Below are 16,204 nucleotides of genomic sequence, written 5' to 3'. Positions count from 1 at the left end.
GTTTAAAAAAAAAAAAAGCTTTCTGTCTCTTCTTCGGAGCCTGAGGACCCAGGCAATCCTGACTCCCAGTCCCAGCTTCTCCTGCCAACCCTTAGAGTTCACACGTTGTTGCTGGGGAAGGGTGGAGAAGAGAGGGGAGGGAATGGGGGGGAGGGAGGACAAAGGGAGGCCCGGTCACGTGATCGCCCATTCACAAAATTCCCCCGGCCCATTGAGAAAAGGGGGCTCGGGGCTGCTACAGAACAGCTCTCTGAGCCCTGCCTGAACCGAGAAGGATCCAAGCTGGAGAAGCGGGAGGAGAGAAAGCCAAGAAAGGGGGTCTGGGACGAAGTGGTGGGTGGGAGGAGGGCGCCGAGGCCTCCGGCTGGGGGGGACGTGGAGAGGTGAGGGGGGAGAAGAGAGAGAGAGAAAGAGAAAAGGAGAGAGGAGAGAGAGAAAATGCAAAAGGCAGAGAGAGGAGAGAGAGGGGAGGCAGGGGGAAGGGGAGAGAGATGGCAGAGTGCGCGCGCGCGCGTGCCGGAGAGGACTGGGCTCTCTGGCTTTTTATGAATGGAGATGTCTGTCCTCTCAGTTCTGAGCATCTCTGCCCCGTTCCAGTCTCTTTTTCTCTGTCATTTTGACTCTGCCCCCGACTCTGTATTCCTCCTCTTACCTCTGCACCCCGCCCCTCCCTCGGCACTTCTTTTTACGTTTCCACCCCCACGTCCCCCTGCCGTGGCCAGCATCCCCGTGTATTTCTATATAGTTCCTCCTCTCTGTATCTCAATCCTCTTATTTCCCCACATCTCGCTGGATCTCTCTTGTGTCATTCTCAACCCACCATGGGTCCTTTCTCTTCCGGTTCCCCTCTTTCCTTACGTTTTCTGAGTCTTCTCACGCCTCTCAGCTGTGGTCCACCTACCTCTGTATTTTTCTCTCTTGTCTATAGCCCTCCCTTCCATCTCTGTCACTGTCTGGAGCTGCGTCCTTCCTCACCTCTCCCTCTTGTCCCTGTGTCTCCTCCCCTCTCTTCCTGTATCCTAGTCTCCCCATTCTCTCCTCATCTCTCTGCCTCCCTCTTCCCCTCACTCCTCCTCTCCCTATTTCTTGGTCCCATCTCTGTCCTCCCTCTTCTGGCCCCATCATAAGCCCGAGCCTCTCCATCTTGTCTCTTTCCCCCTATTTCTGTGTCCCTTTCTCTGTCCCCGTCTCTGAGTTTGCCTTTTTCTGTGTCTCTCATCTCTGTCCCCTCTGGTACTCCCATCTTTGTCCCCCATGTCTTTCTAGGTCCCTTCTTTCTTCCCTCACGTCTCTGTCCTGTCTCTCTATTCCCCGTCTTCCTATGTGCTGTCTGTCCTCCATCTCTCTGCACTTCTCCTCCCTCCCTTACCCTGATCTTCCTGAGGCCTCCTTCTCTGCCACCCTTGTTTCTATGTCCCACCGTCTCTGTTTCCCATCTCTCAGGAGACCCTTGTTTAGCTTTGTCTCTCATCCATTTCCGGAACTACATCTGTTGATTTTCCTCCCCAATCTATCTTCTCTCTAGATCCCTGCTTTCTGTGAACCCCAACTCTCTATGTCCCCTATCTATCCTCTATCTCTATATCTTTGTCCCTGTCTCAGTCACTTTCTGCTCCCTTTTTCTGTGTGTGCCATATTGCTTTCTCTGTTCCTCATCTCTTGGTCTATCTCTTTCATTTTCCAGCGTCCCCCAAACCTCTTTCCATTCTCTTCTTCCATGCCTCTCTGATCTCTCCATCCTGTATTCCTTCTCTACGTATCCTCTTTGCCTCTCTGTCTTCCCATATTTTTATAACTCCCTTTTTCATCTCTTCTGGGTTCCTCTGTCTTTTTTGTCTTCCCCATTTCTTAACGTCCCCTCCTTTCAATGTTCCCTTCATATCTTGGGATCCTTTGTCTTTTCTGTGTCTGTCATCTTTCTGTGGCACCTTGTCTCCTTCTGTGTCCCCCTGTATCTCTCTACTGGCCATCTCCGTATTTCTCCCTCATGCCCCCCATTTCCTTAAGTTCCCTCTTTCTTTGTGTCTTCTTCTCTGTGATCCTCTATATTCCTGGTTCAAGTTTTAGACCTCCATCTCCGTGTCATCTTCCCCTCTCTCTTCCCTTCATGTTTCTGACTCCTGTCTCCCCTTTTTCTCTGCTCCTCTTTCTCTCTGTGAACATCCCTCCGGGTTCCCTTGTCTAACTCTTTTTTTGGTCCCTCTTGTTTAGTAAACACCCCCTTATCTCTCTTATCCCTTTTCACAATTCTCTATTCTGTATCTTTTAGACCATGTCTTTCATTGTTTCCTCTCCTTTGGCTCTCTCTATAATCTCATCTCTGTGTTCCCTCTGTCTTTCTGGGTCCATATCTCCTTATTTTCCACATCTCTTTGTCCCCTCTATCTTTTTCCATGCCCCCCTCCTTATCTAAATGTCCTGCTTCTTTTTGTCTTTATGTATCCCATCTCTCCCCTTAATTTTCTTAGTTCTCTCTGTCCCTTTCTTGTATTTTCCCTATCTATATGTTCTCCTACTTAACTCTTAGGCCCCTTCATTTTTGATAGCTCTCTCTCTCTGGATACCCCAATCTACGTCCCTCATCTACCTATCCCCTTCCTCATCAGTGTCCTCCATTTTGATGTGTCCCCAACCTCTTTGTTCCCTATTACTCTATAACGACCTCTCTGCATCTTTCATCTCTATGTGTCCCCATCTTTATCTCTTGACATTCCCCTGTCTCTCTGGGATTCCTACATCTCCTGTTTCTGTATAACCCCCATGTCTCCCCTCTCATCTCTTTCTGTCCACCTCATCTCTTTATTCCCTATATCTATGACCAACCAGCTCTGCACTTCCTGTCTCTCTTTGTTCCCCCCCCCTTTCTCCATGGCTTCTCATCTCTCTCTATTCCTTTCCTTGTATCCCTGAGATCCCATCTCTCTGTAACAACTCTTTGTGGTTTCATTTGGGGACCCCTCTCTTTCCCCATTATCTCCTTTGTCTCCATGTCCCCGTCTATCAGAGACCCCTTTGCATGTGCCCCTGCGCATCCTATCTCTGTGCCTCCTCCTCCCTCATATCTCTATTACCTGTCTTCTTTTCCTCTTTATCTCTCTGTGTCTCCCTTATCTCTTTAGATAACTCTTGTCTTTAAAGCCCCTCTATCTGTGATACCCTCTGCCTCCCTTCCCATCTTTGTGTCCCTGTGCCTATTGCTTTCTCTGTTCTCTGTTTTCTTTAGTCCTCTTTTCTCTGTCCCCTAGCTTATTCCTTCCTGTATGTCCCCATCTCTGAGTATTATCTCGCTCTCATTGAGCCACCATTTCTCTTTTCATCCCCATTTCTTGACATTGCTCTTGTTTCACTGAGTCTTGGTTCTCTGGGTCTCCTCTTTGCCTCTGTTTCCCCATCTCTATATGACCCCTTTAGTGTCCTTTCTATGTCCCCAAAGTCATCATGACTACAGATTTTCCCTTCCTCTCACCTGGGCTCTCCTAGATCTTCCTCTGGGTACTTGTGGGCTTTTTCCATTCCCCCTTGCCTCATTCTTTGGACCCTTTGTCCCTCTCACTTTGTGGGACCCCAGTTTCTCTGTGCCTATGCAATTGTTTAAAATCTCCTTATTGTTACCCCTGACTCTGCATCCCATTTTGTCCTCATTTCTATCACCTGTCTGTATGCCCCATCTCTGTGTCCATATCTTTATGTGGACTCCATCTCACTGGATTCCCTATCTCACTAGGTCCTCTCCCCTTATCTTTTCCCCTTACCATGTCCTCCCTATTTCTATAGCTCTTGCCTCTATATTTTTTTCCTCTCTCTGTTCCCTCCCTTATCTTTTTTCTCTCTCTCTCTGCTCTGACCATGGCTGTTTTCCACCTTTTCTTGACTTTCATCTCCACCTGCATCTTCATCTCTTCCTATTTCTTTGTGGCCCTCCCATCTCTTTCTTTTTATCTCTCTGACTCTGTGTGTGTGTGTGTCTGTCTGTCTGTCTGTCTCTCTCTCTCTCTCATCCTTCCTTTTCCCCCTCCCTCCATCTCTCTTTCCTTCTTTCTTCCTCTATGTCAGTGTTACCTGTTTGTATCTCTGTCTATTCTCTGTCCTTGGTACTGGCCCCATCTCTCAGTCTCAGTCTCTTCTCTTTCCCTTCCCAAGTCTCCTTATATCTCCAAGTCTTTGACCTCTAGGTTAGGGATGGGGAGAAAAGATGGGATTTATGAATCCTTCAGCTTTATTTTAAAAATCTACAAAGGGGAAGGAAGAGGGCTCTCTATCTGGCTCCTTCCTGAGGCCTGGAAACTGAAGAGCAGGTATAAAAAATGTGGCCTCTCTCTCCAAAGGAAACCTCTCTATCCCCTTTTCAATCCCTCACTCACAAACACACACTCATTCTGTGAGACTGACAATCTTTTATTGTGTCTAGATATTCTTTCCATGCGTGTGTCTGCGGCTGCGACTGCATTTCCGTGTGACACTACATGTATGTGTGTGGGGGTGTTTTTCCAGTACAATACCTGGCACATGGTGCATGCTGAATAAATGCTTGTGAACAAAGGACTCTTTGGGGGTTACTGTGCCTGTGGAAGGGATAGTGAAGAGAGTTCTGGCTTGGACACAGCTTTAAATTAAGCCTCTGAACAGCTATGTGATGTAGAGCATATGGCCCACCTCTCTGGGTCCTCTGGTCCCGTTTCTTCTGCGTAAATTAAGGATGATAGTAATTGTAGCACCTGCCTCAGGGGACGGTTGTGAAGAAAGTGCTTGTAAATTTTAAAAGTGCTTTAAAAATCACACCTACTATTGCAATTCTTATTAACACTTTCCACATACATACACTTCTGTCCTAATTTGGTCCAAATCCAGCGAGTATTTATGAGGAGTTTACTATACTTACCATGCCAGGCACTGGGCTGTGCCCTAGGGCGACAAAGATAAAAGGAAACAGCCCCAGTCCTCCAGGAGCTGATAATTTACTGAGGGGTGACAGGTACATAATTAAGGATACAGTAATAAATTGTTTGAGATGAGAAGGAGCGCTAGTGACTGGAAGGAAGGAAGGAAGAAAGAAAGAAAGAAAGAAAAGAAAAAAAGAAAGAAGGGAGGAAGCAAGGAAGGAAGGATTGATTTATTAAACACCTACTGTGTGCTACATACTGGAAGAAGCACTTTACAAATGCTATCTGACTTATCTCAGTGATCAGTAAAGGTAATGAATGTGATTAGGAAGCAGCCAAGTGGCACAGTGAATAGAGACCTAGATTTGAAGTCAGGAGGACCTGAGTTCAAATCCTACTCAATCACATGCAAGTTGTATTACTCTGGATAAGTCAATTAACCTCTCAGCCTCAGTTTTCATCCCTGCAAAATGGGGGTAGCATCTTCCTTTCAAAGCTGTTATAAGATGAAATGAAATAGAGCACCAGCCCTGGAGTCAGGAGGACCTGAGTTCAAATCTGATCTCAGACACTCAACACTTCCTACCTGGGTGACTCTGGGCAAGTCACTTAACCCCAATTGCCTCAGGAAAAAAAAATGAAATGAGATCATACTATATGCAAAATGCTTTGCAATCTTTAATATACATATACATGTATATATGTCACAAATTGTGTGTGCTTAATTGCATGTCAGAGTCAGCTAAGTGGTTCAGTGGATAGAAGGCTGGACTTGGAGTCAGAAAGATCTGAGTTCAAATCCAGCCTCAGACACTTACTAGCTGTGTGATTCTGAGCGAGTCACTTAACCCTGTTTGCCTCAGTTTCCTCATCTATAAAGTGAGCTGGAACAGAAAACCGCAAACCACTTCAATATCTCTGCCAAGAAAACCCCAAATGGAAGTCATAGAGCATTAGGCATGACTGAAAAATGATTTTAAAAATTGTATGTTACTGGTACTGTGATTCTGTGTCCTTGTGCTCATTGCCCTCTCTGTGTGTGACACTTGTGTGTCTCTTAGTCTCATTGACTATGTGTTATATATACCCTCATACACATATGACTGTGCCTATGAGTTCAGGGGAGTTGGGAGGGGCAGGACTTAGGGAGGTTATGGAAGTGAAAGGGAGGAAGGGAGGCAGAGCAGGGACAAGCCATATCTACCATGGAGGACAAATTGGAAGACAGGTAGATTGTTGCCTACGAAGGTTCTGAGCTTTCAACATACACACACAATCTCACACACATGCACACAGAGTCACACATGCATGCACACACACACATACACTGTCACACGCAGTCACACACAATCACACACACACAGTCTCACATGCACACACAGTCTCACACACGTGCACACAGTCACACATGCATGTGCACACACAGTCACACACAGTCTCACACACATACACACACAGTCACACACACAGTCTCACACATGTGCACACAGTCACACACACAGAGGTCTCACACAGTCACACACACAGCCTCACACATGTGTACACACAGTCACACATGCATGCAACACAGTCACACATACACACATGCACACACAGTCACACACACACACAGTCATACATACAGTCACACACACACGCACACACAGTCACACATACACACATACACACCAGCAAAGTCTTGCATGGAAGAGAGGGGTAGATAAGGAAGGTGGTGAGTTAGGAGGCTTGGGAAGTATTTAAAAAGAGGAGGGGGAATGGATAAGAATTGAAGGGAAGTTGGAAATGAATGGAATAATAAAGAGAGAAGGAGAATGACGGACAAAAGAGAGAATAGAGGAGAAGAAAAGGGAGGAACAGAAGAGAAGAGATGGAAACTGATGTGAGGAGGAGGAAGGATGAAAATGATGAGATAGGGAACAGATTGTAGCTCGGAGTTCCTATGTACACAACTGGGGAGAAAAGAACCATTTGGATTTTGCGACCATTTCTTTACAGCTGTCCACATGGAAGATCCTGTGCTCTTTGGGGTGATAGGTTAGGATATCGAGATGTAAAATGACCATCTCTGCCCTCAAAGGGATTACAGTCTAACTATGGGTTGGGGAATATGACATGTGCTCAAATAAGTTGGGGACCCTTGCAAGGTAGACTGTGAAAGAGACAATGGGGGAAAAGCCCTAGATTAGGACCCCCCCAAATTGTGTTTATGTCTGACACTGGCTCCGTAATCTTAGATCGCTTTCCTTTTCTGAGCCTCAGTTTCTTCATCTTTAAAATGGGGACAATAATATTTACACTCGAAGGGTGTGTCTGTAAGGAAGGTACTCCATAAGCCTTATTGTGTTTTATATAAATGCAGGAGCTATTTTTATTAAATTTTTCCATTTTATTTTCATTCTCAGAATTGTAAGGACCTATGGGAGTCTCAATAGTGCAGTAGATCATGTTTGGACCTGGAATCAGGAAGACCTGAGTTCAAATACAGCCTCAGATACTTACTGGCTGTGATCATGATAAGCAAGATATTTAACTGCTGTCTACCTCAGTTTTCCTATCTATAAAATGAGTATAATTATAGAACCTACTTCACAGAGCTGGGGTGAGGATCCAATGAAATATTTGTGAAGTGCTTTGCAAACCTTAAAGCACTATATAAAAGCTAATCCGACCAGAATCTGTTTCAGAAAACTCCTTAAGTTATTTATCCAAGCAAAGAAATCCTACTATTGGCTTTGGCAAAGGGAATCCTCTATCATGAAAGGCTACGGGATTATGAGTTTATCACAGAGTCATCATGTCCTGAAGAATTCAAGGAGGCAGTAAGAAATCAGATATAAACAGGGATGAATTCTCCACAAATATAGGAGACCCCTTTAGGGATTGTGGGTAGCATGAAGAAAAGATGAGGGAGAGGGATTGTGGGTAGCATGAAGAAAAGATGAGGGAGAGGGATTGTGGGTAGCATGAAGAAACGATGAGGGAGAGGGAAGAGTGGTCAATATGGGGAGGAAATGGGGTAGGATGACATAGAGACAATCTTCCAAATTTGGGTGGGAGGAGGGGAAGATTATTCTGAGCCCCATCGAGTCAGGGAGACAATAATTCAGCCACCTTCAATTTAGCTCTGACTGTGTGCAAAGTCCATAAAGAGTACTCAGAGAATAGAAGAACAATTCATTTTTAAGCTATTGATGTCTTTTTCTGTTTATTCTTAACTAAGGTTGACACAGTATTTTTCTCTCTGCCAGGATAACTCTGTGAGAGAGATATGGACAAGCATTACTAATCTCTTGGCGAGTATTAGTATCCTAAACAGAGGCTGGAGTGAAAGGCCTTGCCCAAGGTCACACAGGCTAGAGGCTGAAGCTTAAATCCAAGCTTATAGATCCCAAATCCCGTGTTCTTTCCATCACACAATAAATAAGACATGGCCTCTATAGAAACAACTCGCAAGAGGTATGGCTGGGGTTTTCCATATGAATCAGGAAGTCCTGGGTTCAAATCCAGCCTCTGACACAAGCTGTGTGCCTTGAGGGAGTCATTGCTTCTCTCAGATTCAGTTTCCTCATCTATAAAAAAGAAAGAAAGAAAGGTCTTTTAGATCACTTCCAGCTCCAAATCTATATTACTCTTATTTCCTTGGGAAGCTTTTTTTGTATAAAATGATGAGACTACAAGTAGGGAAAGATAAGGAATGAAATAGGGGATAGCACCAATATAATGAGTAGAAAAAAGAACAGGGGACAATCAGTCATTAAATATTCATTAGGTGCCCACTACATATCTGGCACTGTAAGAAAAACAGTAAATTCAAAGAAAGGGAAAAGACACTAGTGGAAGACATAACACACAAGCTAAGAACAAGCAAGCAATAGAACAAATAGATATTCAACAGAGGGAAGGTACTTGACTCAAGGAGGATCAAGAAAGTTTTTCTGTAGAAGGATTTTTTCCCCCTTGGACTTGAAGGAAACCAGGAGTAGAGAATTCCAAGCGTGGGGTTCAGACAATGAAAAGGTATGGAGTGTCTTGTTTAAAGACAACAGAGGCTGCTGGATCATAGACTACTTGGTGGGGAATGAGTTTAAGAGCACTAGGAAGGGGAGCAAGTTAGAAAGAGCTTTTAAAGCCAGATGGAGACTTTTATTTTGTTCCCAGAGATGACTGAGAGCTCCTGGAGTTTATTAAATAGGAGGTGTGGTGTGGCGTGGTCAAACCTGTTCTCTGGCAGCTGAGTGGAGGATGGGTTAGAGAGGGACCCACTCGTGGCAAGATCAACCGACAGGCAATTTTGTTGAGGAATAAAGTGATGAAGGCCTGTACCAGGTTGGTGGTGGTATCGGAGGAAAAAAGGAATATAGACGTGATGCTGTGACGTAACTTTGATAGAATTTCGCCACTTGGATATAGAGGAAGAGATATAGGAGTTACAAGGGTTATCCCTACATTGTGAGTGCCCTCCTTCAAAAGTAATAAGGAAATGAGAGCATGGGCTAAAAGATGAGTTGTTTGGCCATGCAGAGGTTAAGACATCCCATTTGAAACGTTTGAAAACATCTGGAAGTCCAAGATTGGGAGTCAGCAGGAAGGGTGGGGCTAAAGAGATCAGCCTAGAGATGATTCAACAGGAGCTAATGAGAGCACCAAGTGAAGAGAGTCCAAGGACTGAGACTGGGATGGTGTGGATGGCTGGTGGACCACCCAAAGGAGTCTTTGAAGTGGTCAGGTGATTAGGGGAAGAACCAGGAGAGAAAAATGAAAATCCATGGAGAAGGAGAAAGAACAAGGGATCTCCTTTAAGATGGGTCTGAACAAGGTCTGCAAAGGGTTGAAGAATAGAGGGTTGAAAAAAAGACCATTTTGTCATTTATCATTTAACAGTCTTCACTCTCTTTGGAGGGGAAAGTTTGGATTGGATGATGGAGCTGGAAGCCAGACCAGGGAGAGTTATGAAGAAAGTAAGAGGCAAGGAAGTGAAATATCCAGTAGACAGCCCACAATAGGGGAGAGAGAGATGGAGTAGTAGGTAGGAGGCCTAGGCAGGGAGGATGGAGGAAATACAGGAACCCCTGACCTTTTCCCTTCACCACTGGTACATGATTCTGGTTCAGTAATGGTGATGGCCCAGGATGATCCAGTGGGGGCTGGCTGCCATTGGCGGGGAAGGGTCTGAGCCAAGTGGACATAGGGCCTTATCTATGGAGAGGGCCTCTGAGACCAGAGTGTGAGCAACCTCCCAGGAAGAGGGGGCCAGGGAGGGTCCCTTGATAGAGAGACACATGGGACTGGTCTGGAGACTGAGGGCGAACGACTAAATGGCTTTGTGAAGTCGAGATGGTACAGAGAATTGAGATGATGATGTGGGGTGTTCAGGTAAGGTATATTCAAGGTGATGTGAGCATTTTTAGGAATATATTTGAGTGGAACACAGAGATTTAGAGCGTTTGGGGCATGTCAGAAATATTGGAACAGATTTTGGATGGGCCATAAGAGTGTATTCAAAATATCTATGACTCATTTGGGAAGAATATATTTAGAAGCAGTGTGATCTAATGAGTAAGAGATGGCCTCAGTCAAGAAGGCCTAAGATCAAATTCCAATTTTAGCCCATCCTGGCTGTGTGGTCCTGGGCAAGTCATTTTCTCCTGGCAACGCTGTAAGAGCATAAGGGACAACTCAGGGTTGATCTCCATTATTAGTGGGAGTTTTCTCACCGGTAGCGCCTTAAACCAATAAAACCACAGGTTTGGACCCATGAAACACAAAATGCTGGGTGGAGGTATGCTTGGGTTGTTCCATGAGCATGGGGAAACTGGTCAGAGGAATAAAGGCCTGAGGGGGTTAAAGCACAGGCCGGAGGTGGTGGGGGACCATGACCCCTCCTCCCCCCTGGGGCCCCCCACGGCCCCTCCACCTCCCATGGCAGACCACCCCGGAATGCACATTGACGCTGGGCCTGGTGCACACCAAAGCGAACCTCATCTTCCACCACCGGCAGCTGGCTGACCACAAGTTTGGCCTGACTTTCCGGAACCCAGCGGTGGCTGACGCTTTCCAGAGAAGCATGCAGACTGCCGTAGCAGAGGGGGTCCAAGGTAGGTGGGGGGGAGGGGAGAAAGAAAAGGGTGCTGGCAGAGAAGAGTCAATGGCATGGGGGTGGGGTACCAGGAACAGAAAGTCCCAGCTCGGGGTGTCTCAGGGACTAGGGAGCCGGAGCCAGTAGAAGAAACTGCCCCCCGCCCCAAACACCACCTGAACGCTAGCCTGGTTGGTTCTGACTGTGAGCCGGATCCCCGATCTGCCCTTTCCTTCTTAGATCGGAAGGCTTGCCCCTCAACCGCACCAGGAAGGTGTTGGTCTGAAGGATTTTTTCTCCAACTAAAGTTTATAAACTGGGACTGTTCCTTCCTCCCCCCTCTTGTTTATCACCCAGAAGAAGCAATTTTTGAATCAAAGATCCATTTGGAGAGCTCTCAATTGGCCAGTTCCTCTTTGTACAGGAGGGTTGGACTCGGTATTCTTAGACCCCTTCCAGTTCAAAGGTTAGGACACCAAGCCCAATCCCATCGTCTTTTTCTCTCCTCTTAGGCTCGCTCTCCTCATCCTCTTCCTCTTCTTCCAACACTTCCCAGGAGCCCCCAGATGTCCTCTATACCCAAAAGGTGAGTAACTTGGGAAAATGTTGCCTGAAAAAAAAAGATTATGACATCAGGTGAGAGATCAGCTCAGTGTCAGCCACCAGAAAGGTCAGCATCCTGGCAGTGTTCTGCTGGGGAAGAACTAGATCAGGGGTGGGGTGGGGCAAGGAGAGTAGAGTGGAGAAAAAATTCATTTTGGAGTCACAAGACGCACACTGGTGGCACCACCAACCTGAGAGCAGAGGACACAATCAGAGACCACTAGAGGGCACAGTGGATAGAAGGCCGGGCCTGGAGTAAGTAAAACCTGAGTTCATATGTGTCTTCAGACACTGTGACCTTGGACAAGATCCTTAGCCTGTCTCTGCCTCAGTTTCCACAGCTGTAAAATAAGCCTAATTATAGCATCTATTTCACAGAGTTTTTCTGAAGATTAAATGTGTAAATGCTGGCTATTATTATTGTAGTTTAAGAGCAGAAAGTGATTTTGGAGACCGTTGAATTCACACCCTTCTTTTACCGAAAAGGAAATCACAGTTTCCCCATCTGGAAAATGGGGCTAACTAAAGCCTCTCACTCCTAGGGTGGTTGTGAGAATTGGATGATAAAGATATGCAAAGTTGTCTAGAAAGATCAGTTCTTATGATGTCCAGCTCTGAAACATCTATTCCACTATGATGGGAGTCACCTTTCTGGTGGTCCGAGACTTATATTGGGATCTAAAAACACAGTCATTCAACTCAACCATAAAATGGGGATGCCATGGAAGGAATAGGAAGATCATGTAAAGTAATGTGCCCCCCATCTAAGCAGAGACTAAAAGAGGAGACTTAGGGAGGCAATGCAAAGTGGAGTCAGAAGCCTTAGGAGTCAGAAAGCTTTTAGTTGGAAACCCATTCTTCTGCTTACTATTTGTGTGACCCAAGGTCAGAGGTAACTTTCTGGGTCCCCGGTAAAATTCTCAACCCCCTTATTATGAGGGGGTTGAGAAGCAGCCTCAGGGGCCAAATGGTGGGCTTGGAATCAGAAGTCTTAGGTTCAAATCTCACCCCTGCCACTTCGTAGCTCTCCGGTCTTGGACGTAGCACTCCAGCTCCCTGGGACTCAGTTTCCTCCTCAGGAAAACAAAAGGGCTGGACTAGATATGGCCTTTAAGGTCCTTGAAGCTCTGTCTGGCTTTGAGAGAGTGTGATTCTATAGAGGTGTAAGAAAGAGCCGAGGCCTGGAAGTCACCCCATTCTGTCACCCCAGCTGAAGCTGAGGAACACGCTTACGAGGGCACTGGAGGACAGGAGAGAGAAATCAATCAACATGGAGGAAGGGGCAGAGCTCTGGCCTGAATCTCTGTGGGCCCAGGATGTTCCTCACTTCTCAAGCAGAGGAGTTTGGTCCGAGCTGGGCTGTATGAAGCGCAGAAATCTGGAGCTGAGGCGAGGAATTGGGAGGGGGTGGGCAGAAATGGACTACAGAGGCTTGAGTAAGAAGGATGCTGGGATGGACCAGCACCTACAACGTCTGCCCTGCTTCTTACCTTATACCTTTCCAGACACGCCCGGACAGCCAGTCTTCTTCCAGCTCCATCCGCCAAGAGACCAGGCCCCCCGGCCCTGCTATAGTCACTAGCGAGTCATCGAGCTTTGGCCTGGCCATGACCTCCCAGCGCAGGCACTCCCCCACACAGGTGGGACTGCCCCAACCCTCACTCTGCCCAGGGTATGGGGAGGGAGCCTGAAGTCCCAGGGGAGGAGGGCCTGGAAGGTTTGCCTTCAAGGATACCTGGGATACGGAGGGGGTGGGAGGAGGGGAAGTGCACTTAGTACCACTCCTGGGTCTCCGAAGAAGGATGGGGACTTCCTGAGTCTCCAGGGGATGAACGGCTTGGCTTGAAGGAACCAGACATTGTCTTTTCTTATCTGCCAATCACTTTCTTTCTTTCTTTTCTCCTTCCCATGAGCCAGAGTTCACCGCAACTCCAGCAACTTCAGCCTTTCTCAGTCAGGCCGGAGGCCCCAGCAACCATGTCGGGCTGGGTGGGCCGGGGCTACGAAGATTACCGGAGAGCCGGCCCGCCCCCTGTGCCCATGGCCGTGTCCTGCGTGATGCGCTTCGACAAGGCCCGCAGCACGTCGCCCCCGCTCCAGGCCGTGAGTCCCACAGTGCCAAGGACCCTGGCGTCCCCGCCGCCGCTGCCTCCGGCTTCGGATCCGGCGCAGCTCCTGGCCAAGGGCTCCCCGTCCTGCCGCGTGACGGCGGGCTTCGCGGAAGAGGCCTCCGGTGCAGAGGCAGCCCGCTGCGTGCATTGCCGGGCTCTGTTCCGCCAAGGCTCAGATGGCCGCGGGGGACACTGCCCCGAGGCCCCGGACCCTGGGGGCCGCCTGGTGCGCCGCCTCAGTTGCCTCTGGTGCGCGGAGAGCCTTCTTTACCACTGCCTGTCGGACGCGGAGGGCGACTTCTCGGACCCCTGCGCCTGCGAGCCTGGCCACCCGCGCCCAGCCGCGCGCTGGGCGGCCCTGGCGGCGCTGTCCCTGGCGGTGCCCTGCCTTTGCTGCTATCCGCCCTTGCACGTCTGCCACTGGGCTGCTGTGCGCTGCGGCTGCCCCGGCTGTGGGGGCCACCACGAGGTGGCCCGGTGAGTCCGGCCTCGGGCCGCGATGGAGCGGCCCCCACCCCGCGGTGCTCTGCCCTTTGAGCCCGAGCCCGGCCCAGGGCGGTCAGGGCGGGAGCACCAGAGACCAAAGCTAGAAAGCCAGAGCCCAGAATTGCAGCTGCGGAGGCCAGGTTCCTGCCTGACTTCCAGCTAAGGCTGGCCACCGGCGTGACCCTTCCAGTCGTCCCTCAGCTGCTCGTGCCCCCCTTGCTCCCTCGATCCTCCAGGAGGCTGCTTGTTCTACCCTGTACTCTGGTCTTCCCTCCCAGAAAGCTCAGTGGACAATGCTGCTGCCCATCTAGCGCCTCCTCCCCCCACCTCTGGGGACATTCCTTCCTAATCTCCCAAAGGCCCTATTCCTCTGGATTGAAGAACTCCATCTGACCCCCAGACTGTGGCCCCTTTGCAAACAGCCAAGGGAGAGGAGGAGTGTCTACAGAAACGTTGGGACTTAAGTTTCTCCCTTGCCTTCTGCCCCCTATTCTTCTGGGTTTCAGAGCCTCCCATGATCCAGGCATGGGAGTGAGACTCCTGTCCTGTCAGGGGTGGGAAGGCCTGTCCAACCCAAAAATCACTGCTCTCCCTCTCCCAGGGGCCTCTCCCATGCCCGGGGCCTTATTGCTGCAGACATTTGGGTGGAGAAGGGCTGGAGGAAAACCTCTGGCCACTCTCTCTCCTGTCATCCCTCCCAAAGTTTGGGCTCAGACCTTAGCCTGCCCCATCTCAGCACCTTTGCCAATACTTTAAATTAATGACCTATCCTTCCCTGATTGGCCCAGAGTATTTGTGGATCTGACTCCTCTTCGGGTCCATTGGGAGGGAAAGGGGAGGGACGGAGAGCTGGGGAGCAAGGACACCTGAGTTCCACCTCCCCCCACCACTTTTCTCCCTCTCCGTGCCTAGGTCTCCTCTTACTGTGGAGAGGGGAAAATTTATAGACTTCACCTACCTCGTTTTTTTTTTTTTTTAAGGGGGGACAGGGGAAGAGAGTGTATATCCTGTAGAGTGTTTTGGGATCTATTTGTGAGGATAGGTTTGACCTTCTTTTTCCCCCGGAGCTTCCCAGGCCTCAGTTCCTCGCCTTAACCCACCTGTCATCCATGACACTCCCACCCCTTCCAGGCTTTAAGCAGACTTGGGACCCAGACAGTGGACAACATTTTTTTTTGTCTAGGCCCTAGAAGGAACCAGAGATTGGAACCCAGGACCCTTCCCCATTTCTATTTCCCTACTCCAAGAAAAGGGGAACCAAATCTGGACCTCTTTTCTCTAGTTTGACAGCTTAATAGTGTACCTTTTATGTGGGACAACTCTGTGGAGCAAGAGAAGGGTGTTATTGATGGGGTACCTTATTCCCTAATCTCAACTCCTTCTTCCATATCTCTCCCTCCCTCCCCTTCCTCCCAGGAATTGAAGAAAACCTGAGGGAGGTCCAAGATAATGGCTTTAAAATGTGTTTGTTGCAAATTCACTCACAGACTGGCTTTGCTTTATTATTTTTTTAATGCTTAGCAGGATAGCTCTACCAAGAGTTAATAAGGTCGTCTGGCTAGGTGAACACCCAGGAATGGCCTAAAATTCGGGGAGGGAGTCACCCTGGGAGCCAGCCCTGACTCAAGGAGCCAAAGAACAGTTGAGGAAAATCTCAGTGCTGGGAGAGGCAGGGTCTCCGATGCAGAGCTGCATGAGGTTTCAGAGGTCATCCTTTACAGAGGGAAAATTGAGGCCCAGAGGAAAGGAGCAGGTGGGATATTATATGTCACAGTGAATAAGAGTGCTGGACCTGCACTCGGGAAAATCAGAATTCAATCCCAGCTTTTGACACTTAGTAGTTATGTGACCTTGCACAAGTCTTTTCTCTGACTTAACCTCTCTCAGACTCAGTATGTCGGTCTGTAAAATGGATATTATAACAACAGCATCTCCCTCAGGATTGTTGGATGAGACACGTTGCATTAAAGCGCTATATAAAGGCTGGCTATCATTTGTAATGATATTTATAAAGCTCAGTGCAAATGCTAGTCATTATTTTTTTATTA

The 16,204-nt window shown here is 48.2% G+C and overlaps 1 protein-coding gene across 1 annotated transcript; it reads left to right on the top strand.

Annotated features, from left to right (window-relative positions):
• The first annotated feature begins 471 nt into the window (after positions 1-471).
• SPRED3 (sprouty related EVH1 domain containing 3) lies at positions 472-16,146 on the top strand. Its single transcript, XM_051989100.1, has 4 exons — positions 472-10,975; positions 11,469-11,542; positions 13,065-13,199; positions 13,477-16,146. The coding sequence occupies exons 1-4, from the start codon at positions 10,753-10,755 to the stop codon at positions 14,149-14,151; spliced, it is 1,107 nt and encodes a 368-aa protein (XP_051845060.1). The 5' UTR covers positions 472-10,752; the 3' UTR covers positions 14,152-16,146.
• Positions 16,147-16,204: the final 58 nt, after the last annotated feature.

This window comes from Antechinus flavipes, chromosome 3, assembly GCF_016432865.1.
Source record: "Antechinus flavipes isolate AdamAnt ecotype Samford, QLD, Australia chromosome 3, AdamAnt_v2, whole genome shotgun sequence".
NCBI classification, from domain to species: Eukaryota; Metazoa; Chordata; class Mammalia; order Dasyuromorphia; family Dasyuridae; genus Antechinus; species Antechinus flavipes.
Note: the sequence above shows the minus strand (reverse complement) of the source record. Positions and strands in the feature narration are given on the sequence as shown.